Source organism: Lissotriton helveticus, chromosome 3_2 (assembly GCF_964261635.1).
Source record: "Lissotriton helveticus chromosome 3_2, aLisHel1.1, whole genome shotgun sequence".
Classification (NCBI taxonomy): domain Eukaryota; kingdom Metazoa; phylum Chordata; class Amphibia; order Caudata; family Salamandridae; genus Lissotriton; species Lissotriton helveticus.
In genome coordinates, this window is record NC_136062.1 from 467,809,222 (window position 1) to 467,834,368 (window position 25,147).

Here is a 25,147-nt window from a genome sequence, read left to right on the forward strand (position 1 = left end):
TTGTTAACTTTGAATTAAATACCATAGCTATACCACATCGGAGGAGGGTCTGTGAACTATCCTACAAAAGTTCTCAAAGAAAACCAACTGGTCAAGACTAGCAACCGACCAAATGTACGTTGGAATAGAAAAAACAAGCGCTAGGCTCTTGATAGAATCCATGATCACTGTCACAGAACATTAAAAAAAAAAAATTACAGGTATGAGTGAATCAGCCCTAGAAGGAAAAAGGGTTGAAAACCCCTGAAGAACCACTTGTCGAATGATATACAGTATCCTCTGTCCCCCAGAAGTGTATGAAAACTCAATGACCAAAAGGGGTCAAAAGCATGATAAAAAGTATTATAATCTGCATTGTTCATGACAATAAATAATCAGAAAAAGAACTGTCCTGATAAAACTCCAAAAACAGGACTTTCAGAACTCATTATCCCAAGGGAAAGATGAACGCCAACACCTCCTTGCTGTAAATAATTTAGTTTGGACAAAATAATGTTCATATACATCCTATACACCAATTATATGACATCTTGCCACAAAGATTCATATATAGACATTAATATATATATATATATATATATATATATATATATATATATATATATATATATATATATATATATATATGCATATACATATATATATATATATATATATACATACACATATACATATACATAAATGTATCAGCAGACACTCTGATTGACTCGGCAATTCACAGGAGTTCACTGGCCAATAACATACTGCAAGGTCATATAAAACTAGCCCTCGTACGGCCATAGTCAGAATGACTGAACACAATTTCGAGCCATTGGTAAACTTGAAACACCACGGCAAGCGAGAAAAAAAAACTCAACTGCATGTTTGATTAAAACCTCTTTCTTCTCCTTTTTTGTGGGTGGAACATGTATGTATAACACATCTGATACAGCCATGTACACTCTGAATACCTAATAACTAACTGGAACCGAGAAACAGTTCCATAAAACACTAGAATCTTGAAAATGGTAACGCACCTATTAGTGCGCTTGTCAACAAAAAGCACATACGACCACACCTATGATACAAGACAAATATGATCGTTAGTCCAACAATTAACTGAAACACAGCAGCACATTAAATCATGTATACTCCGTATACAAAAAAACTATCTGAAATGAGAGGTTCTGCAAAAATACCTAACCTAGTGAAAAAGGGGTAGTACGCCACACATACAACACCGCAGGTGACTTGCCATAAGAAAAAGCTGTCTGTTATAAAGATAACAGCAGTCATGATTCCTCATGAATTAAGGAATGCAGAAAACAATAAGTACATCCTTTCCAAAAGACAGGTAATGCTGATCAGAAAGAACCACGCATATAAAGAATATCATAGGAAGAAGAAAAGCTTACTAAAGAGCAAAAATCCTCCTGTTCAAAAAGTGTCTCTCCAAGACTTTTATAGATGATTGTGGCTTTGTCAGTGGCCAAAACGCCTGACAACTAGGACATATTGTCTGAAGTCAAGGACAACAAACCATCAAGTTTACATTGGTCTTGGGACACGTTGGCCCAACCCACCCATCATAAACCTTTGCCTACCATCATACAGCTCCACAATATGTATCAGAGATAGGAAGAGGTTGAGGTACTATTTATGTTTCACTAGACACTGTTCCTTTACCCTAAAAAAGAACTCGCAAGCAAATAGAATTCAAACAAGGCAAACATATACTATGAGCCAGAGCAATGCTTCAACTAGCTGAAGCACCCGATTACTCCCAGGGTAGATCAAGAAGGGACTGCACATCCATCTACAACTGACAACCATATGCCTATAAAAGAACACTGAAGAAGAAAGCCATCCAATTTGTATACAGAACTGCTGCAAAGAAGCATGTTGCAGATCATCTTCCAACAGGTCTTGAGTAGAAAGCTCAATCTCAGAGGCTAGGAAACAAAGGGGCCCTCCCTCAGTCATTTAAAACACTACACAAATAAACAAAGAAAATGCTCCTGAGGTTATAATCACTACTCTTCACTGTAGTACACGTGGTAATACTGAAACCGAAAATGGACATGTACAACGTCCTAATAAGGCTACTCCTTGACCTACAAAAACATATATTATATATATATATATCCCAAGCCTAGGGACAAGCAAAGCACACAGTGACAGAAAATTTAGGACTACGACTCTAAGGTTCTACGTCTTTCACGGATGCGTCTTACCGCCACATCTGCCTGATCACCAAAAAGACAGGCACCATCAAATGGTATATCGCCCAAAGACTACTGGACAGCATCTGAGAAACCCAAAGAAGCCAAACAAGCCCAACACCTTAGCGCAACTGCAGATGTTATGTCCTGACACACAGCATCCGTTTTCTCCATGCCACACCGTATGGTAAGCATAGCGGCCTGCTGGCCATCTCTAATCGAGTTGCCTACCTCAGCGTGGAGTTAACCAGACGAGATGGAAGCATGTTCTGTAAAGAACCTCATAAGGCACAGGGAAAGCACCTCTACCACACAGGATGTGTTGGTGCCTCTGAATGCTGAGCTGACTAAAGTAAATATATGCTTACCACAAGCATCGCAACCCCTAGCATCATTACCCACCAAAGTCTTAGAAGGAGAATTTACATACTGGGAAGACGTTGCAGCCTGAGTCACCAGGCCACTAGTGGAAGGATGTTCATGCAATCAAACTGCGTTCCCAGGTGCAGGAAAACACCCATGTGCAACATCATGGTCCACTGAGACCCCCAACTCAGGCTTTGCCAAAGCACCTAATAAAACATCAAAGAGAGCCTCACTATATGGAAGAACATGCCCTTCTCCCGGTTGTCCCTGACAAAGGTTTGGTAGACCTTTGCACCGTGGCCATTGACAAGCCTAAAACTGCAGCCACTTTCCACAGCATGTCTGCAAAGGAGGAACTTGCCTCGTGGCAAGACTAGGGGAGAAAGCAACCCCGAGGCTGGAGACTGCGCCAACACCCTCACCCCAATCAAGAATCCCTCCAACAGTCACACCAGCAAGAAGGCCAGCTGGTTCACTGAAGACCTCCGGGCCTCCAAGCAAACCTGCCGAAAGCTGGAGAAGATCTAGCTCCATGAACGAACACCGGACAACGACGCAGCCCACAAAAACGCCACCCGCAGACACGATCACCTCATCAGATCCGCCAAAAGGGTCTCCTTCAAAGACCGCCTAGACAACAACACACACAACAGCAAAGAGTTCTTCAACATTGTGAAGGAACTCTCCAACACCAGCTCCAACAACGTCCCACCTTCGCAGGACCTGTGCAACTCCCTGGCCACCTTCTTCCACTACAAGATCGCAGACATCCACAACAGTTTCAGCACATCAACCGCCCCGACAACCACGGAGACCTCCACCCCCATGACCACCATCCGCACCAACCGCCTGCTTTCCTGGACCAACATCAATGACGACGACACCAACAAGATCATGAACACCATCCACTCTGGATCTCCGTCAGACCCATCCCCACACCACATCTTCAAAAAAGCCTGCACAGCCATCGCACCACAACTCCAGAAAGTCATCAACATCTCCTTCGAGACAGCAACCTTCCCGGAGAGCTGGAAGCACGCCAAGATCACCGCCTTACTCAAGAAACCCAAGGCGGACCCAAAGGACCTCAAGAACTTCCGGCCCATTTCCCTGCGCCTGTTCCCGGCAAAGGTCATCGAGAAGACCGTCAACAAACAACTGACTCACTACCTCGAGGAGAACAACATCCTGGACCCTTCCAAGTCCAGGTTACGCAGCAACCACAGCACCGAGACTGCCCTCATCTCCGCCACCGATGACATCAAGGTACTGCTGGACAACGGAGAAAGAGCGACCCTCATCCTCCTGGACCTGTCAGCCACCTTTGACACGGTCTGCCACCACACACTACAAACATGCCTCCACAACACGGTGATCCAAGAGAAGGCCCTGGACTGGACCTCCTCCTTCCTCTTCGACAGAACACAGAGCATCCACCTTCCCACCTTCCGCTCCGAAGCCACCGAGATCATATGCGGCGTACCCCAGGGCTCATCCCTCAGCCCAACGATGTTTAACATCTACATGGCACCGGTCGCCCACGTCGCCCGTCGGCACGACCTCAACATCATGTCCTACGCCGATGACACCAAGCTGATCCTCTCCCTCACCAAGGACCGCCAAAACTAACCTACAGGAAGGAATGAAGGCTGTCGCTGAATGGATGAGGAACAGTGGACCGAAGCTGAACTCTGACAAGACGGAGATCCTCATCCTCGGATCCACCCCTTCGGCCTGGGAAGACTCCTGGTGGCCGACCGCACTGGGAACTGCTCCAACACCCACCAACTACGCACGCACGCAACCTAGGGATCATCCTCGACTCCACCATCTTCCATGACTAAACAGGTCAACGCCGTCTACTCCTCCTGCATCAACACCCTCCGCATGCTCCGCAGGATATACAAGTGGATCCCCACTGAAACGAGAAGAACGGTCACCTTGGCCCTCGTCAGCAGCAGGTTGGACTACGGAAACGCCCTCTATGCAGAGCCTTGGCCAAACTCCTGAGACAGCTCCAAGGCATCCAGAAAGCCTCTGCATGCCTGATCCTCGACATCCCTCACCACAGCCACATCACACCCCACCTGGGAGACCTGCACTGGCTCCCCGTCAACAAGAGGATAACCTTCAAACTCCTCACCCACGCACACAAGGCACTCCACAACATGAGACCAACGTACCTCAACAGACAACTCAGCTTCTACACCCCTGTAGTGTAGTTCCTATATTCCCAATAGGCTCTGTGCATTGGAATAACATAAACGATAGTTTAGACGTAAGACTGAGGTCTACTAGGTCTCTATTGAATATGTTAGACTTAATTATGAATGCCAGCTATCTCAGAGGTCACTAGAAACTTTCTCGAGTGAACAGGAAGGAGTTAACTTTCCTGAATAGACAAGGAGGGATTAGTTTCTGACAACCGCATAAACATGACAACTTTGCTCCCTCCAGAATAAGGAGTATATCTTCAGAGTCGCGGAAACAATAGACAGCTATTTCACACAGTCAATCGTGCATGCTTAGTTTCATCAGGAGTGCAGAGAAATAGAGAGACGGGCGTTTTCAATAAAAGTGGTTATTTATTGAACAGTCTTCTTTCTCATGCAAGAAGTGAATTGCCACAATTGCAATACTTGTCGTAAAGTAAAGTGCGTACAGTAAAAGGAGTATTATGAAATAATACTGTAAAAGCATTTATATGGTTTCTAAGCCATAAGATACTTAAAACGGATACAAAATGATAAAAGTTGACTAAACGAGCTCAACCGGTGTTTCTAAAATACGCCTACCCCGGTGTACCTAACCTAAGCCTAGTACGTGGGAAGGAGTAAGTGAGATATAGTTTTAGTTAAGATAGTTTTTGCCAAGAATCTGTATCAAGAATTCTCTATGGGTCTAATCAGCTCCGTACCTTGGTTATAGAATGAAGGAGGTCTTGTATCTCTTTCTCAGGACTCGATCTCCCAGCAACCCGCAAGGGTGACTGGAAACACTGGAGCTGGATTTCTAGGCAGGAGAAAAGACGGCGTCTCTCCCAGTGCGTCAATGGGAGGGTCGGCTTCCTTCGGCACTCGTTACAGCAGGGCGTCGGGTAAGTAGATAGCCGATCTGCTCCAAACCACCGTGTGTTTGCTAGGGCAGCTGTTGGTATATTTATACCTGGAAGGTGCTGAGTTTGACGTAAGGTTGGACATAAGACATCACTATGAACTTACAGTTCTTTCAGGACTCCAGGAGTTCTTAGACAAATCAAAACAGAAGCAGGGGGAATTCCCGGGCTGCTGGAGGCTTGGTTTGTTTAAAGAACGCGTTGTACTTTCTAGGAGTCTATGGGAGTAGCCTTGCCGTATTTGGACTGCATTGGCTATGACTAAATATGGATATGATTCTTATGCCTTTATAAGGATATGATTTGTTATAACCACACAAGGGCATAAATCGGGAATATTTAAATAGGGTCCTAGATACATTCACAACACCCCCACCTGCCAGCTCCGCTCCCCTGACCCCGCCCTCGCCACAGTCCCCCGATTCCGAAGAGAGACCTCCTGCGGCAGATCATTCTACCACCCCGCCGCCAAGACCTGGAACACCCTCCCCATCCACCTAGAGCAGACCCAAGACCTTCTGACATTCAGAAGACTCCTCAAGACCTGGCTTTTCAAGCAGTAGCAGTATTCCCCACCTCCCAGCACCTTGAGACCCTCACGAGTAAGTAGTGCGCTTTACAAATGATATGATTGTTTGAGAAGAATCCAGACCACTAGCTTCGTCAAGAGCTGTAAGGCAGCTTTCCTTCACCTGAATGTTGGAAAGGGGCTGAAGAAGTCCTGCCCCAGCTGATACAGGTGGACAACCCAACGCCGCTTCCTGAAAAACAGCCACACATTGTACAATCCCCTCAGTTTGCACAGCTGAATCCATATCCAATGCCGTATAACGCCGAAGCGGTGCCATCACGAAATCTACTGGGAGCGGAGTGACGACTTCGGCCATCGCAGCTGATGTCAATGTCAGAGTCGGTTGATCAAAGTCCGGCATCGTAGGCAAAGATCCAGAAGGACTGAAAAGTCTGCCAAAGCGAGGTCAGACGACGTCAACAGGTACTGATCCATCGACTCCGATGGCACAACCATCACGAAAAACAAATCATCCGATGGCGCCCCACTCACCTCCTTGGGGCCTAGAGGCACTCCAGAGGGAGATGGGGTCCCAAAGATGAAGTGTAACGAAACATAATATTCCCTCATCTAAGCCATCGATGCACCAGCTCCTGGAAACTTGGGGAGACACGGTGGAGAGTTGCATATGGCTTCCTCAACCATCGAGCGGGAGAAGCCAAGGGAGATGGAGTCCCCACGAGGTGACTCTGTCTCCATTGGCTCCTCCTGCTCGTGGTCTGAGAATGCCACGACTTTGACCACACCTTACCTTTCGACGTCCCTGGAGAACAAAGTCCTCCATACTGGGTTCGGCTCCCAGATCAGCCCCCAAATATTCTTCCCAGGAAACAAAGACCAAGGTTGGGAAGCCTCTGGGGTTTGCAATACTGGCGCCGCCATCACCTTCAAAAGCCGCTACTTCAACGGCTTCAGTTTCAGCTTCTGGCAGGAACCACAATCCTCTGCATCACAGTGCTCATCTAGGCACCACATACAAATTGTATGCAGGTCTGTCACCGACATATGTCAGCTACAAGACCCACAAGGTTTGAAACCTGCCTACATCAGACAAGGGCACACTTTTCCACCGACACCTGGTGTCGAAGTAGGGCTGGAAAAAATGACCATGAGTAACCGCTTCACCGAATCCGCGTTACAGTGCAGAAAAGAAGAAACAGAAGTCCGCGGTCCGCAGGGGACTTATATGGCTCAATTGAAGTTATATCCATAGACAATGTCACTGTGGAGCCATACAACACCTTCCCACTGCACACAGAGGTACTGCTGAAAATGTACAGATCCAGGCTGGCACCTGGGGATAATTCAAAGTTAAGTAATCTGCGGCTAGATGTCTCTATAAGAAACAGCACTTGGTGAGAACTGTGGTGGACGTGTTAGAACGAGATCGAGGCCTGGATGGAGAGTATGCCTGAGAATATTCAGAATCAGATGTGGCAGGTAGTGTTGTTTTCTTCAGGCTTTCCAGCCACCTTGGCAAGAAGTTGCCTAGGGACTGTGAACGAGACCTACAGAGTATTCGGGTGCAGGTATAGTCACTCCGATAATGTGGTGTCTGCAGGCTTCAATGTCGTTGGGCGGCCCAGGCTATCTCAATGGTGTGGCATGTGAAAACAAAGAGTGGGTTTTCAGCGTTAATGCATGTTGCTTTGCTGACAGGGTTCCCCACTGGATTTAAGCTATCCTGGATGATGAGGGGTGAAACCCCGAAACCAATCCCAGGATGCTTGTTTCCAGTCCAGGTAAGACCTGGTTTGTCAGTTCAGGCTGGACTGTTCCCATGAGGGACAGGGTCAAGACTGATTTGCATATGGCTAGCTCTGAACTAGGGTGCAAAGTGAGCTAAAGAATGATGTTGGATTCAACACAGATCTGTGACTGGGTACGAGTGTCTGAAAAGTGTCAGTGCTTCATCCATCATCTCTTTGTGTTTGCTTTTTTCACCCTAAGTTGGCAGAGTGTGCCAAGATGTGGGTCCTTTGCTCATTTTGCCACTGGATTCAAGCTAGCCTGGCTGATGATGGGTGTTACCCAGAAACCGGTCCCAGAATGCTTGTTTGTGGTCCAGGTAAGACCTGGCTTGGCAGTTCGGGCTGGACTGTTTCCAGGAGGGACAGGGTCAAGACTGATTTGCATATAGCTAGGTCTGAACTGGGGTGGTGAAGTGAGCTAAAACTCGATGATGGACTCAACCCAGATCTGTGACTGGGAGTGAGTGTCTGAAAAGTTTCAGTGCTCCGCCCATCATCTCTTTATGTTTGCTTTATTCTTTTAATGCAGCCTATTGGTTAATAATGCCTCATATTCCCTTTCCTTTTGCTTTTAAAAAAAGGTTTGTTGAAGGCTTCCTAAAGTAAGCTTCTTGCTAGGCCGGGACAGAGTTCTGCTGTGCGGAACTCCGCGAAGTACCAGAAAAACTCAGTCTTGTTCTGCGGAGTTCCACAAGTGGTGGAGTGCGGTAAGTCGCGCTGGTTTCCCAGGAGTGGCCATTGCTGGGAGGGAAATAATAATCCACATTTGTATAGCGCACAATCACCCGTTAGGGTCTCTAGGCGCTGGGGGCCGTCGGGAAGATTAAGCAAGCTATTGCCCAGAGTCGCATGGTGCTGGGCTAACCTGCCGCCGGAGCCGGGGATCGAACCCTGATCCCCAGATTCCAGCGTCAGCCGCCCTGGCCGCGGCGCCACACCTCTCCTGCTTACTAAATTTCTCCTGCTTACTAAATTTCCTACCCACCTTGCCACCAAAATTGGGGCTTGGTCAGGGGGTCAGGCATCTCAACTAGCTGTAGTGGCTCTGGTCAGCATGATAAAGCACACCGCCTTTCAATGCTGTTCCTACTTGTGGATAGCTGTGAAGCACCTCTACTGATAGCAGGCTTTCTTTTTGACCCACTAGAGCAAAAGACTTCCACCTTAGTGAGTCAGAAACATGTCTAGAAGTGGAAAACTGGTGCGTACTAGTGGGAAGGTAGGTTTTCAGGGGGAAGCTTTGAGGTGCCCTCTGAGTACATTTATTATTGAATCCAACTCTGGCATCAGTGTGGGATCATTTATCTGAGATGTTTGGTACAAAACATCTTCGAATTCAGTGAAGCCATCATGAAGCTGTAGTACTCGTAGTGACAAGCTCCACGCACTAATACTCAGTATAAATTCACTATGCACTTAAAATGTCTAAGAATGCACTTAGACACTGTAGGGGCATATCTGCTAATGCAGTTATGCCGTCACATGAGGTATAGTGCATCCCGCCTTAAGGCTGTAAGGCCTGCTGTAGGGGTGACTTACCTATGCCTCTAGCAGTGCTGGTAGGCCTGGCACACAGGGATGTGTGCCAGGTCTATTCTTCACTTTTATTTGCACCAAAACACACAGGCTGCAGTGGAAGAATGATTGTGTTTGGTGAGGGGTCTCTTTGGGTGGCACAATATATACTACAGCCCTTAGAGACCATTTCTGGTAACAAGGCCACTGGTACCACTGGTACCTTTTACAAAGGACTAGTATGTGAGTTATAGGTGTGCCAACTGTGGAAACAAAGGTACAGTTTAGGGAAAGAACACAGACTCTGGGAACCTGGTTAGCAGAAACCCAATGCACACTCAGTCAAAGATGCATTAGAGTTAGGCAAAAAGTGGGGTTAACCAAGCCAAAAGGGGGTACCTTCCTACACTTTGAATCTGTGATAGGAGCGGATCAGAGAAGGCCCGGTATCTCTGAACCTGTTACAAAATACCAGAGGACAAGAACAGATGGAACCCTGTACTCTACCTGTTATAACATACCCACAGAGAAGGAACAGAGGGACATGTGTCTCTGTATCTGTGATAACATACCCACGGAGAGGAACAGAGAGGACCGAATATCTCTGTATTTGTTACAAAATACCCAAGGGCAGGAACAGAGGAAGCCTGTATCTATCTATCTGTAACAATATACCCAAGGACAGGAACAACGAGGGTCTTGTATCTCAGTATCTTTTACCAGATACCTAAGGATAGAAACAGAGATGGTCCTGTATCTCTGTATGTATCTCTTATAACATATTCAAGAGAGGAACTGAGAGGAACAGAGAGGAACCTGTATCTCTCTATCTGTTACATCATACCTAAAGACAGGAACAGGTAAGGCCTTTTATCTCTGTAGCTCTGATAACCTGCCCAGGGAGAAGAAAAGAGAGGGCACTGTATCACTGTACCTCTCATTACATACCTAAGTGCAGGAACAGCGAGAGCCCTGTATCTCTGTATCTGTTACAACATACGCAAAGATAGGAAGGGCCCTGCCTCCCTGTACATCTCATTACAAACCCAGGGGCAGATACAGGAAGGGCCCTGTATCTCTGATAACATGCCCAAGGAGAAGAAAAGAGAGGGCACTGTATCACTGTACATTTGATTACATACCCAAAGATAGGAACAGTAATGACCCTGCCTCCCTGTACCTCTCATTACACACCCAAAGACAGGAACAGGAAGGGCCCTGCCTCCCTGTACCTCTCATTACACACCCAAAGACAGGAACAGGAAGGGCCCTGTATCTCGGATAACATGTCCTAGAAGTAGAAAAAAGAGGGCCCTGTATCACTGTACCTCTGATTACACACCCAGGGAGAGGAACAGAGAGGGCCCTGTATCCCTGTATCTGTTACAACATAACCAAGGAGAGGAACAATACGAGTCCAGTATCTCTGTATTTGTTATAACATACACAAGGAGAGGAACATAGAGGGCCATGTGTCACTGTATCTGTTACAACACACCAAAGTACAGGAACAGAGAGGGCCATGTGTCACTGAATCTGTTACAACACACCAAAGGACAGGAACAGAGAGGGCCATGTGTCACTGTATCTGTTACAACACACCAAAGGACAGGAACAGAGAGGGCCATGTGTCACTGTATCTGTTACAACACACCAAAGGACAGGAACAGAGAGGGCCAGGACTCATTGTATCTGTGATAACATAACTCAAGGAAAGAGACTGAGAGGGCCCTGTGTCTCTATATCTGGGATAACACACCAAAGGACAGGAACAGAGAGGGACATGGGTCACTGTATCTGTTACAACACATCAAAGGACAGGAACAGAGAGGGCCATGTGCCACGGTATCTGTTACAACACACCAAAGGACAGGAACAGAGAGGACCATGTGCCACGGTATCTGTTACAACACACCAAAGGACAGGAACAGAGAGGACCATGTGCCACGGTATCTGTTACAACACACCAAAGGACAGGAACAGAGAGGACCATGTGCCACGGTATCTGTTACAACACACCAAAGGACATGAACATAGAGGGCCAGGATACATTGTATCTGTGATAACATACTCAAGGAGAGGGACTGAGAGGGCCCTGTGTCTCTATATCTTGGATAACACACCAAAGGACAGGAACATAGAGGGCCGTGTGTCACTGTATCTGTTACGTTTAGAAACAACAAGGGGCCCCAATTCAGTCAGCACAGGACCTCGGGGAACATACTATTTAATAACAACAGTGGTCCCATGCATGCACAATGCTGTAAGTCAATAAATATAGACAGAATCAATTCTATATTTGGAGCGACATGTCCAGCCGGACAGCGGTCTTCAAATTTACTCAATATGCATAGAATTACAACCAGAAGGAATACCTTCAACATTCACCAGTGTGGGGCACAAGCCTGAACCCTGACACTCCTAGATTCCACACTGAGAGGAGAAAAAGGAGGGCTTTTGTAAGGCAAAAGTGACGTTTTCTGTTTCAAAAATTCATATGTACAGAAATATCATAGGGCACCATTTACAATACATTACATATAAATCAGGTTATGTATAAGGTGCGAGGCAGGTCGACGGCGTTTCGGTCCCACTACTTTAGATCATGGGGACCATCATCAGGACATTAAGTAATGCCTTAGCGTATATTAAGCCTCTAAATGCCTAAGGGAGGGAAAGAGGAGGGAGAGAGGGCCCTATAACTCTATATCTGGGATAACACACCCAAGGACAGGAACAGAGAGGACCCTGTATCCCTATATCTGGGATAACACACCAAAGTACATGAACATAGAGGGCCAGGATTCATTGTATCTGTGATAACATACTCAAGGAGAGGGACTGAGAGGGCCCTGTGTCTCTATATCTTGGATAACACACCAAAGGACAGGAACATAGAGGGCCGTGTGTCACTGTACCTGTTACAACACACCACAGGACAGGAACAGAGAGGGCCAGGATACATTGTATCTGTGATAACATACTCAAGGAGAGGGACTGAGAGGGCCCACTGTCTCTATGTCTGGGATAACACACCAAAGGACAGGAACAGAAAGGGCCTGCTATCTCTATATTTCTGATATCATACCCAAGAACAGGAACAGAGAGGGCCGTGTATGTCTGTAGAGACGTTGATGTAGAAACAGTTCTGCGAGTTAAGGGTCGTCCTGCTGCATTATGACACAACTGAATTGCTGCTGCAATCTATCTTGCAACAGACGGTTTAGAAACTGGTAATCCTTTTAAAAAATTGCAATAGGCAATTTATTCTGTGTAAATAAACTTGTAACATCTAAGGTGTGTAGAGACCTTTCTGCAACAGGTTGTGGGTTTGGAAATATTTTTTTTAAGACAATAGTTTTGTTATGGTGAAAATGCAATGGTATTTTTGGTATGAACTTGGAGTTAGCCCTTAGAATACCTCTGTTCTTTCTTAATTGCATGAATGGTTGTTTTATGGTGAATGCTTGTAGTTCACTAACTCTTCTAGCCAATGTTAATGCTAATAGTAATGCTGTATTCCAAGAAAGATATTTTAAATCTGCCTTGTGAATTGGCTAAGCACCACATTGAGATGCCAAGAAGGGGAGGGTTCACTCATAGGAGGAAAAGTTCTAAATAGTCCCTTGAGGAACTGCTTAATAATTCTTTCAGACCAGAAAAAGGGTGATTTATCTGATCTCATAAAATGAGATATAGCTGCAAAGTGAAGTTTTATAGATGAAAATGCAAGGCCATATTTTGCTGGTTGTAGATGTTTGGCAAGATCTGCTCTGGTGTCGAGGAGAACAGATGTCAATCTTTTTCTTGGCGCCATATACAGAAATGTTTCTACGCTTTGTTGATTTGGTTAGTTGAATCCGCTCAAGCTTTAGCAAGGATTTATCTACAGTCTCTGGGGATATCAAAGGTATCAAGCTACAAGTAGTCAGGGGCCAAGTCGACAAATGTAGAGAAGTTGGATTGGGATGATGCACCTGGCACCTGTTCATTGGATGTAATACTGGAATGGGTGTCAGTGGAATGTGCTGTTGTTCCTAGAGGTGAAGAAGCTCTTTGTACCAGAATTGTCAGGGCCGTTTTGGAACAATGAGGATTAACCTGTATGGTTCTCTTTTCATTTGCTTAAGTATCCTCGGGATTAAAGAAATCAGGGGCAAAGCGTGAGCAAATATTTTTAAACATCTTATCAAAAAGGTGTTTCCCCACGATCTTTTCTGGGGATGCCAGCTTGCATAGTATTGCCATTTCTTGTTGATCTTGGTTGCACACAGATCGAGCGCGGCATGCCCCAGTGAAAGAAGATGTTTTGTAGAACTTGGTAATCGAGTTCCCACTCGATGACCAGTTGTGAGGTATTGGAAGTTAGTCTGCTCAAAGTGTCCACCAACACATTGGAGACTCCTGGAATGTGTTACGCTCTCAATATTACATTGTTCTGTAAGGCCCAATTCCAAATTGTTTGTTTCTGATGTGATAGAGCGGTCAATCATGTTCTTCCCTGCTTGTTTAGGTAGTGCATGCTGGTGGCGTTGCCTATACGAATAAGTATGGATGAACCTGCAAATCAGGGGAGCAACGAGAACAGAGCCAAAAGCTATGGCCTTTAGTTCTAGTTGATGTATATGCATCTTCTTGTCAGAGGTGTTCTATTTCCCACTGACTGAGAGATCCTGAAGATGGGCACCCATCCCTCCAGGGACACATCTATAGTGATGACAAAAGTCTGCTGTCTGAGAGCAAAAAGTAATTGTGTGTTACTCTTCACCACTGCACAGCTGTGACCATTATTGGGTTATCAGGATTATATCGTCGAATGACCCCTGATTTTGCAATCACTGCTGGTCGAGCTCTTCCTGCAAAGGATGCATGTGTAGTATGCAATTTGGGATCAGGGGAATGCAGGAGGACAACATTCCCAGAATCAACTTGTACTATCGGACAAAAACTGATTTTCTTTTGGAGAGCCTTTGGGCTAACTGTTAAAGTGTGTCTGCCATTCCAGGGAGATGAATGCCTTGTCCATGTTGACATATAAGACTTCTGCTAGGAATGTTATTGTGGTTTTAGGATTGAGAGATGATGTTTGCAGATTTGGTGTGAGATCCAACGTTTTAGAGTAGTGGGAGGCATAGTGCACTATTCACTGTGGCTTGTTGGTATGTTGGAGCTTTTATTAGCCAATCGTCTAAATGCAGAAAAACTTGTATTCTGTTTTGTCTTAGATGGGCTGCCACCAGGCTCATACATTTGGTGAATATTCGTGTGGCTGACCTTAAACCAAAAGGGAGCACTTTGATGTTTGGGATGAATTGGGACATGAAAGTATGCAACTTAAAGGTCGAGAGACGTCATGTGGTATCCATGGTTGAGAAGGTGTAAAATGTCCTGCAGATATTTGTTCAGTTGGTGAAGAGCCAGTCTCCTTGCTTTTACTGACAAGGAAGAAATGGGAATAAAAACCGATGCCCCTCTGGGACTTCAGGACCTTCTATATCACACCTTTTTTTAACATGATATAAACTTGTATCAGTAGTTGATTTAGATGGGGAAATATGGTTCTTTTGGGTGGGCCATTAGGTGGCTTGTTGGGAAATTCGAGGGTATGCTATCAAATTATAATGTCCAAGAAACACTTGCCTGAAGATAAGTTGGACCAGTGGTAGGGGTAATGGGAAAGACGACCCGCTAGATGTCCCTTAAGATTGGGGGAAGTAGACACAACTAGAGTAAGATCATTGCTCTCTAGCTGCATCTTGTGCCCTGGTGGGCTGTTTTCTTCTAGCTGGCTATTTGTAAGTTGGTTGTCTGTACAGTTGTGTATATTGCGGCCGGTATTGTCCTTAATAAGGCTGATATTGCTGCTTATAATTTTGGAATCCACTTCTACAAGAGAAGGAACTTTTCCCCCAAGCCCCATGAAAAGACTGCCTGCATATTTGTAATGTTCCTAGCGATTTGGCAGTGTTGGTATCAGCTTGGAGAGTATCACCAATATGTTTTCCGAATAATGCCTCTCGGTCATAACACATATCCAAGATTTTAGTATGGACCTCTGATCTAAATTTTGTTGCTTTCAGCCAGCCTTGATTTGAATAACTGGTGCTCCTGCTAGTTGCCAGAATTTGGATGAGGAGATATTGATGGCGCAGTTAGTTATTTCCAAGGAAGCTTGCTTGCCCTCCAAGAGAAATTTCCTGGAGTCAGACTTAACATCCTTTGGTAGTAGTACGACATATTGTGCCATTTTGGACACATTTTTCTGTCAAATCTTCCAAGTATCACTAGGGAGTTTTCTGCTGGTACTGTTATTGCTGTCATGCTAGAGAAGCTTTTGCCAATGCTGTCAAGGTGGTGTCCATCCGTATCTGGTGGTGTTGAGATAAGGGTGGCAGGATTACATCAGCGTCTCTGGGCTGCTTGACTGGTGACAGAGTCTGGTCTGGGGTGTACGACAAGACATGCTAGAGCGTCATGCGGTGCCTTCTACTTTTTATCAAATCTGGGCATAACCGCCGCCACTGTAGCTGGGTTCTTTGTGGCACGTATTCTCTCTTGCCAGATGAAATCTATAATGGGAATTGCCCTTACTGACCTTTTTGTTGCTTCTTTAAAGTCGTACAGAAAACAGTCGCCTGATTGTTGGTGAAAGCGAACTGAAAATGTTTTCCTGCCCTCTACATGATGTTAAGGAAACAACCTAAATCTTCCAGGGGTGAATCCACTGAAGGTGGAACTGGTGGAGATGGTATTGTTATTAGGTAGTCATTCCACTCAGTAGCAGTGGATGCTTGATCTTGTATTCCTCCCTCTTCTTCCTAATCAACATCTGGAGTTTCAGGGTCATGTACTGGCGGACCCGCCAATGGTAGAGATGATAGAGGAGTGCCCGGAATCTGTAATGAACGTGAACGAAGAGATGGTGTTTCCTGTGGAGACGTTATTGGTGGTTGTAACAGTGGTGTAGGTACAGAAAAAGATGATTTAGGAAACCGCTTTTAATAATCCTGAAGGATATTTTGGTTACACATTGATCCTGCTGACTTTGTGGCATATATGCAGGGTACTGCTGATAATTCTTTTCTTCATAGTATTGGTCTTCATAATCATCATAGTCCTGGCATTTAACTTGCAATTCTGAAGGACTATGAGCCGCTCTAGATAGCCTATCATCTTCAGATTATCATCCAGTAAATGGGTTGGTGGAAGTGATGACACTTTACTTGGAGACGCATGAATTGGAAGAAGCAAATTAGTGGTAGGTTTTCCAGAGTCTGACAGATATTACACTGGCATCAGAGGTGTTAAAGGTGCTTTTGAGGATGTCAAAATTTGAGCCTTCGTTGACGATAAATCCTTCACTGATGAGAATGGCAGTGCTTTTTAGGTAGAATATATTTTTCTGCCATAATTGCCATAGACGGTGTTCTCGTACTCAACATTGTCATCGATGATGTTGTCATTGACAAGGGTTCCGATGACAGTGGTTTCGGAGACAGATCCATCAACATTGATGTCTTTGACGACGGATGGCCTCCTTTGTTGTCAATGAGTGCTTTGAAGAGTGCTTTCTTGACGTGACCGGACACAGTAGAGTTGTCTTTGATGTTGTAGTCAACCGTAATATCTAAGTTACTTTGGTTGTTGACTGTGCTGGCCTCGATATTATAATTGGTGACGCCGCCAAAAAGAAGGTAGACGTCAAGATCGTAGACGTCATCACAGGAAGTGTTGTCAACATTGTCATAGTGGACGGTGCGAAAATAGGAGAAATTCTTATGTTTTCCACAGCAAGTGCACCCGTCGATGGCGGAAGGGATTTTGAAGACCTTTTGACAGACACTTGTTTTACAGATGGTGTTGTAGGTTCTGAGGGAACCTTAGAAGAAGGTCTGTGTTGTCATTTCACCTGAGATTTTTTAGAATGTGCAGATATCTCATGGTGAGATTTCTAAGGGCCTTTTTAGGCTGTTCTGAGGGCTCCTTAAAAAAAAATCTATCCCTTTTATGAGAATTGCCAGATTTTAAAGAGTCATCACTCTCTTCCTCAGAATCAGGGTTTTCCTTTGTTTTAAGCCTCTGTAACTACAATGGTAGTCTTCCCTCACTGTCTTTGAGGGTTTTCTGGGAGAAAGTGCAGCAAAGCTTTCAGTTCTTGACTGTGTGATCAGGATAGAGGCAATAAATGCACTTCTTATAGTGGTCATCAAAGTGCACTCTCTTTTTGCCACAAGTGTTACATGGCCTGAACAATCCCTTCTTTGAATGTTCTGACATGGTCAGAATGTCTAAGGTGATATACAAAAAAGAAATACTTATATCACCTAAGAAGAATTTTCCTGAGATTAGTACGTTTGAGGGATAAACTGAGCCGAGCAGTAGAAAATCTGAGGGACTCAGCCTCTGTGAGGAGTGTTCCAGGGGGTGCTATCCACCGATTGGTCAAGTTTGGTAATTTCTTTTTAAAAACGACTCAAATAGGCTATTAAATTGATGGTTCATTTCTATCATAGCCTATGATAGTTGTACCTACTGCTTCATTAAGGTACCGTGGAACTCCCACTTCAACAACGAGAATGATTCAAGTATATGAATGTATGAAAGATCCAATGCTGGGGAACAGAGAGGTCCATTGGTTTCTGTGATAATATTCCCAAGGAGAGGCACTGAGAGGGACCCACGTCTCTGGGTCAATATAGCTAAGGAAAAAAGCAGGTGACCTTGATTTGATTCCCTGCATCTGTGAAAATGCATCCAATGAGAGGACAGAGAAGTCCCTGTTTGGATTCATTGTATCTGTAATATGTTGAACTAGAAGTCAGAGATATTTCTGTTTGTATTCCCTCTATCTGTGATGTCAAAGGAGAGTAACAGGGGTGGCCTTGATTGTATTCCCTTTATCTGTGAAAATGTATCCAAAGAGAGGACGAGGGAATCCCGGTTTGGATTCCATGAATCTGTGATACGACCAAGAAAAGAAAAAAAATAGAACCCTGGTTAGATTCCTTGTTTCTGTGATAGGTCCAAGAAGGACAGAAAGGGTCCTGGATTGCAGGTGTCTGAGATTACACATCCAAGGAATGTAACAGAGAATGCCCTAGATGCATTCTCTCCATCTGTAACATGTTATGTTCAAGGACAATAACAGAGAGTTTGTTTTTGCCTATCTCTGACAGACATGTCACTTCAGGACAGGGCTGACATTGGTGTCATGTTCCGTTCGGTACTGCCATGTTTGGGATGATCCATACACCCTAATAACAGCAGCCAAGGACAGTTGGCCTCTGCTGTCACACATCATTCATACACTGTCTGTGCTACATAATAATGTTGTTTCCTCTTACACATGGGTCTGCATTCCCTCACCTGCCATAGTGCAGCACGGATTCGAAGTCATATGGCAGGTCCAAGTTGTTTGTTTCCTGCTTCCTGAAGTTGCCCCACTCACCTGCAGAGAACAACAAGACAAAGCCAGACATTTTCAGATGGGAAAAAGGTGATACAGTGCTTTCATGTTTGCATTGATTATCCCTGGATGTATTACGCTCTCAAAAAAATATTAATGTGTAGTACAGCATCAAGATATAAGTATGTCAAACATAAGTCACTATGCAAATGGTATAACTCCCAACAGAATTCCCAGTCCCACAAACACATACTGCACACTCAAGGGATTCTTTCTGAGCATTGATTGCACCAACGGAAGAAAGCGGGCACGCTGGCTTGTTTTCTCGTCATTCGCACATTTAGGTGCTGTAGCACCAAGTTTATTAAATGTAAACAAGGGTAGAGATGAAGGTTGCTAAAACCCAACATATTCCTCTCCCTTTCCCTCACTGATTATCCAGGCAAGCCTCCTGAGATAATATCACTGCGGAAAATGGGGTTACAAAAAGCTTTGGTGTGACGCTATCCATCCGAAGTAATCGACACTGAAAAAATATAACTACTTATTCGCCTGTGGCCAGAGAGAAATTGACATTCTCATTTTGCCTGGATTATATGGAGAAAATACCGTCCATGGAGTATGCGGTCTGTACAATGATGGTAACAGAGGGGAAATAGTTTAGCGGGAATAGGCTGACTTGAACACATTAGGGCCAAGTGAATGGATGTACGGTTATGTAATTTTAAGGACAATTTAGCTAGGCAGTTAACTCAACACGCACTCCGTAGATTCGACCTCCTGCTATTTGGAGTTGAACTCTGGAAGATAGAAATGTTCTATTTTCCCGGCATGTGCTTGAGCAGCTGACACGAGATGATATTAAAAAACTGTGAACTAAACTATAGGCCTCGGTAAAATGTCACTTGCACTGGATATTCTTAAATAAATTTGGGTAATTTTGCATTAACGCTTTTATGCTAAATTTGAGGAATTATGACATGTTGCATAGTTGCGTGCCGCTTTCGGCAGAAATTTACAGCGAGAGCAGTGGAACGGCGTGTACGACTAATGCGAGGAGATAATGTTTGTGGCACTTGTGCTTTTTGCTCTTTACGTGCTGAAAGTGCGCTCGCATTCCGCATGGCCGCTAGGGCACATTTTGCACTAAAATATAACGTCAAAAGGCAGTTTTGCATCATGCGTAATTTAACATCATTATACATATGCACATTTCTCTCACACTAAACAAGTGTTATCAGGAAAAAACAATATTAACAAGTATTCATTTGTTAATCCGTTATAGGCCAGATCCCTTGGAAGTTAACAAAGTTTCCTATCACAAAACAGGAAAATCTGCTTCTCAGCTTCCTGCCATTGCTAACCTCAGTCAGGTGATTTAGCTAGCCAGATCACATGTCATAACCCTTTATTTCAGACGTGCAACTAGGAGGAGTTCAGCAAAGTTGTCAAAGCAAATGCCTACGTTTGCGTCTCGAAGAGATTGATCCTAGTGATGACTCCTGCTGGACAGGCTCTGCAGGGAGAGGCAGGCTGTCGGCAGCAAACCCCTTCTCAATATGTTTTCATTGAATTTAGTTACTCATACAGATCCTTAAAGAAACAAGCATTGGCATAGCCAATACGTCTCACCTTTCGGACCTTATAAGTGTTTAACCATGCAACAGTTGTTGTTGCACCTAGGATTTTGCGCTGGATAACTGAACGCTTATAAGGCCCCAAAGGCGAGACCTATTGGCTATGCCAATGCTTGTTGTAAGGAGGGATTGAGAAGGTTTTGACATTTAGTGATGACATGAGGATTTATGGATATGATGTGGAAAAATGTTATACTGCCAGAATATCCTGGGGGAAATATCAATAGGCAAAAACATTGTGGCTTATGTAGAGGTTCACTGTACTTAAATGCACATACGTAGAAATGTATATGTACCTATATATGCTTACCTTCACAAAACCTTGGTACTCAATATATCGACTATTTATATTTCTGCAAATTGATATTTAGTCAATGATTTGCTGATGTACAACCGTGAGGAACATGATGCTGTGTTATGCAATGTCCTAACGAGGTTGGAGGAGAAGGGATTTATTATAAAAGAACAGTACAGACTGAGAACTGTTGAATATTTAGATCATAGGGTCACCATGGAAGGGATCAAGCCTAAGGAGATTTTAGTGGACTCAGTAGCAAATATGCCAGCACCCACATGCAAAGATTAACTTCATTCATTCCTGGGGTTGGAAGTGTATTAGCCACAGTCTCCAAAGGGTTTTGCCAAAACTATTTCTCTGTTCCATGCAATGATGAAGAAAAACTAGAATTTGTTTGGAGAGACGGAGTGCTTTTGATACCACAGACGAGGTGACTGCTACGGCGTTGAGCAGTTTTGATGTAAACAGGGATTCAACAGCTACCACTGATGCCAGTTTGAGAGGATTAGGAGCAGTGATGTCACAGGAGGTGAAGGCCAGAAGTGGTTATTGGGTTTGCCTCTGGAGCACGACCTGGGGCAGGAGAATGCTACTCAGTCATTGAGATTCACCTTAGGGATGCAGTTAAGGTATTCATCTTTCTTCCTGTGAGGTTAACCCTTTTGTACTTAGCTGTGGACATGAGTCCTTAGTGTAAATATTTTCCTTTGAAGGTCCAGAGAGGGCTACTCCATGGATTGCACATTTGATTGAATGTATAATAGAATATAATTTCACATTTGAATATGTGACAGGTGGGAGAAATTAGACTGCAGATTGTCCTTCTAGATTGCCAGTCTTGGGAGGTGCATGTGAAGATACTAGTTGAAAAAATAATGTAGATGGGAGAAATGCAATTATAGGAAGGCAAATGATGGAAAAGGTGAAAAAAACACACTGTGATGAAAGTGGAAGGAGTAGTTGTGAAAGGATTGTCAAAAAGGGAAGATCCAAATAAAGCCAAAGCGGTATAGGCATCGAAGGCTGGCTGCAAATACAAAAAGGTAGTTTGAGAAGAGGGTGAACGTAGTTTTCCACTGGAGTAAAATGTGTGAGAAGATAAGTTAGCATATGAAAAACATATGGACATGAGTATAAGAAAGACCAACATTCAAAATTGATAACCAAGAATAGATGACATGATGGAGGCTACAGTTAAAGAACATTACCACTGTACAACTAGGGACAAACACGATAGCTAATGACGCATCAGTCTCCTGTGGCTTTGCCGATATCTCTTTGGTATAAACCAGGTATGGACTTATGGGACCTCTTGAGATGATGGCTACAAGTATGAATCTTTTATTAACATTGGTTGCTTATTATTCTAAATAAATTTCAATCACAAATTGAAACAGTTCTTGAAAGAAGAGCTTTTAAGAGAATGGTTGTCCCAGACTAAAATAATACCGAATGGTGTGCAATTTGTATCAGGACTGCAGGTGTTGAAGATCACTGAACTGAATTATACTCTGCTGAATCAAAGGGGCTGATGGAGCCCATGAATAGAATGACTGGCATTTTAATTTAGATGGTGTTGTTGGAAGGCAGAGCTGTGACACACACCTTGAAATAATTTTCTTATTCCCACTGCCCTGTGACAAATGACAATAACTATATGAATGTCTCAGTGAGTGGTTACTAAGTTCAATGTTGGTGCCTTTGTGATTAAAGAGGGAAGTAAAATGCAAGAACGCCTACGATGAGGATACAATGAAATGTAAACATAAGAGGAAATATAAAATGAGATTAGCAAGGAGAAAAGAACATCCATTCTAATAACTGGAAGCGTGGAAACTGTGTTTGAAATCAAGGGAAAAGGTGTGTAAAAAAGATACTCTCAGGTCACTAATGTGAAACGGACTGTAGAAGTTAGTACGATTGAAGATGGGAAACAGTGGATCACGTCCAGCTTGAGGAATAGTAATTTGAACAAATGAGAGGTTGATGGACATCCAGTAGCGGCTCCTCCATTATAGCACAGGAGCGCTGCCCTGCATACTGTGCGCGCAGCAGGCACACACATTAATAAAATAGTAGTAAATACCGTTTCATTTTGGACATCGTTGAGGTGTTACATCGCAAGGGCAGGGGGTGGGGCTGATTTGTGCAATTGCACTGTTACTGCAGCCCCTGCCAGTGCGCATGTCAGATTGGCCGGCTGTGACATGTACACTTCAACCTGCACGATCCCAGGGCCGAGAAACAGCTGAGGGATTGCAGCCAGAGGCCCCCAGCTGCAAAATGAGCACTGGATTAGCCTTCCTCAACCAATCCTCATGCTGCCTGCTGTAGTGCCCGCCGAGGAGAGAGACACCAAGCATGGCTCCATGCAACATAAATGGTGAGATTTTAGGGCATCGTGCCCGCCATATTTTAATGTTGTCAGCTGCCACTGTGGACCCCTAGGGTGCGGTAAAGATACAAGGTGTTAAACAGTTCATGTCAGGATGGTCTAAGAGTAGCCAGCTCTTTTAGTAAATTTTGTACCAGAAGAAAGATGGCTAAGATTATTTGAAACTGGGGGGGTTTCTGTTCTGCCTTGTGTTGTTTGGCATGGACCATAAATGCAGGTGAGCAGTATTTAAGATTCGTATCCTTGGATTACGAGATGTGAATATCAAGGATTGTATGTCACTTTACTATATATTTATTGATCTCTCTTTAACATTTGTTATGCAACTTCCATTAATATCACAATTTGTATTGTATTTTCATTCTCTTTAAAAATATTTCTTTAACACATTTACATATTTAAGGAAAGGCGTTATGTTGTGAGTTGAGTCATTATAGAACGCCTCTATGTCATATGAAAATGTTGGTGGGTTGGGAATCTATAGTGGAGTAAATTGTTAGTTGGCGATTTGGTTGATATAAACTCCAGTTGTTGCTTTAATGAAAATAAAGGAAGCTTAAATGTACCAAGAGGCGTCACCCTTAAGTGGAAGTGGACCAGTACATCTGGTGTACAAAGAAGAAAGGGGTCATGTCACAACTCAATCCAATACAGACACCATGCCATGCAGTAAAGTAGCATACAGACTCTGATGTCCTACAAAGAGGTCCCCTTGTATCAAACTGCACTGCCGAAGAGCTTTCACCTCACCAGCGCTTGAAACCTGCATCATGGCTTGACCAGTTATGGAATTCCTCTGATCGCGAACTCTGTCCCCTGTTGGCTTTGGTGAACTACAGAACAGCAACACTCACTTTCTTCGGCAGACACCACTAAAATTCTCAACAAAAGGGCAAAATTCAGGGGCTTATTTATGAGCCCTTGCGTCACTTTTGCGCTGCTGGTGTGTTGTGACGTGCCAGCGGCGTAAAAAATTAGCCTTGTCGCATCAGACTAACAAAGTGATGCATCTACCTAGATGCGTCACTTTGTAAACCCCTGTGCCACATTATACCTGTGACAAGTATAATGTATGCAGGGGGGGCGTTCTGACGCAAGAAAGAGTCGTAGAAGTGACGCAATGAAATCTACAAGATTTTACTGCGCCACTTCTAGGACGCAAATGTGTCAATATGTTAAGCCTGCTCATGGCAGGCGTAAGACTGACGCAGGCACATTTCACCTGGGACTTGCTCATGTGTAATAACCCATTACTGGACTTGCGTAACTTTTGTGACACACTACAGCAATGCATCATTTTTACGCCTACAGAAAAGTCAGAAATACGGATGTATCTGTAACTCCTAGCGACATGATGCATCATACTGTAACTATGACGCATCATTGGTATCGCAAGGAGGGCACAATAAAAGTGATGCATCGCTGTTTTCTCTCAGGAATGCGTCACTTTTCATAAATGAGGCCCTAATTCTTTTTGTGAATTCCATTTTTTTCCTTCCACAAGTATTGCAATCTAAATGTCCACACAAGTTCAAAGGTTAGTTTTGCTTCCTGTTCCCGGAACATCAACACCTGACACCAATTACGTATTCTACATAGCTAGTTATATTCACTTATTTTCAGTAAGGCAGCACCATCACCAAACACCCGGGGAAAGATTTACAAGAAAGTGACACATCTGTAAAGATGCGTCACTTTCCCCGCGCCACCCTGAGAAACCCTTGCGCCACTATGGATGTGCCGTATTTACAATACGGTACAAAAGGGGGTGGTGATGGACGGAGCATCTGAACCAATCAAACACTCACACCCGGTCAACAGAACTGGGTTTAATCCATCACCGTTCTTTAGCCCACTCTGCCACCCCAGTTCAGACATGGCCATCTGCAAAT

The 25,147-nt window shown here is 44.2% G+C and overlaps 1 protein-coding gene across 5 annotated transcripts in view; it reads right to left on the reverse strand.

Annotated features, from left to right (window-relative positions):
* Positions 1 to 25,147, reverse strand: part of LOC144826067 (astacin-like metalloendopeptidase) — a 551,078-nt gene that overhangs the window by 179,675 nt on the left and 346,256 nt on the right. For 4 of the 5 annotated variants that reach the window (XM_078684377.1, XM_078684375.1, XM_078684376.1 and 1 more), the window contains one exon: positions 18,886 to 18,967. The exons of the other annotated variant lie outside the window; for it this stretch is intronic. In XM_078684377.1, coding sequence (XP_078540503.1) covers positions 18,886 to 18,967 — 82 coding nt within the window. The remainder of the gene's footprint in view (positions 1 to 18,885; positions 18,968 to 25,147) is intronic. 5 annotated transcript variants of the gene reach the window in all.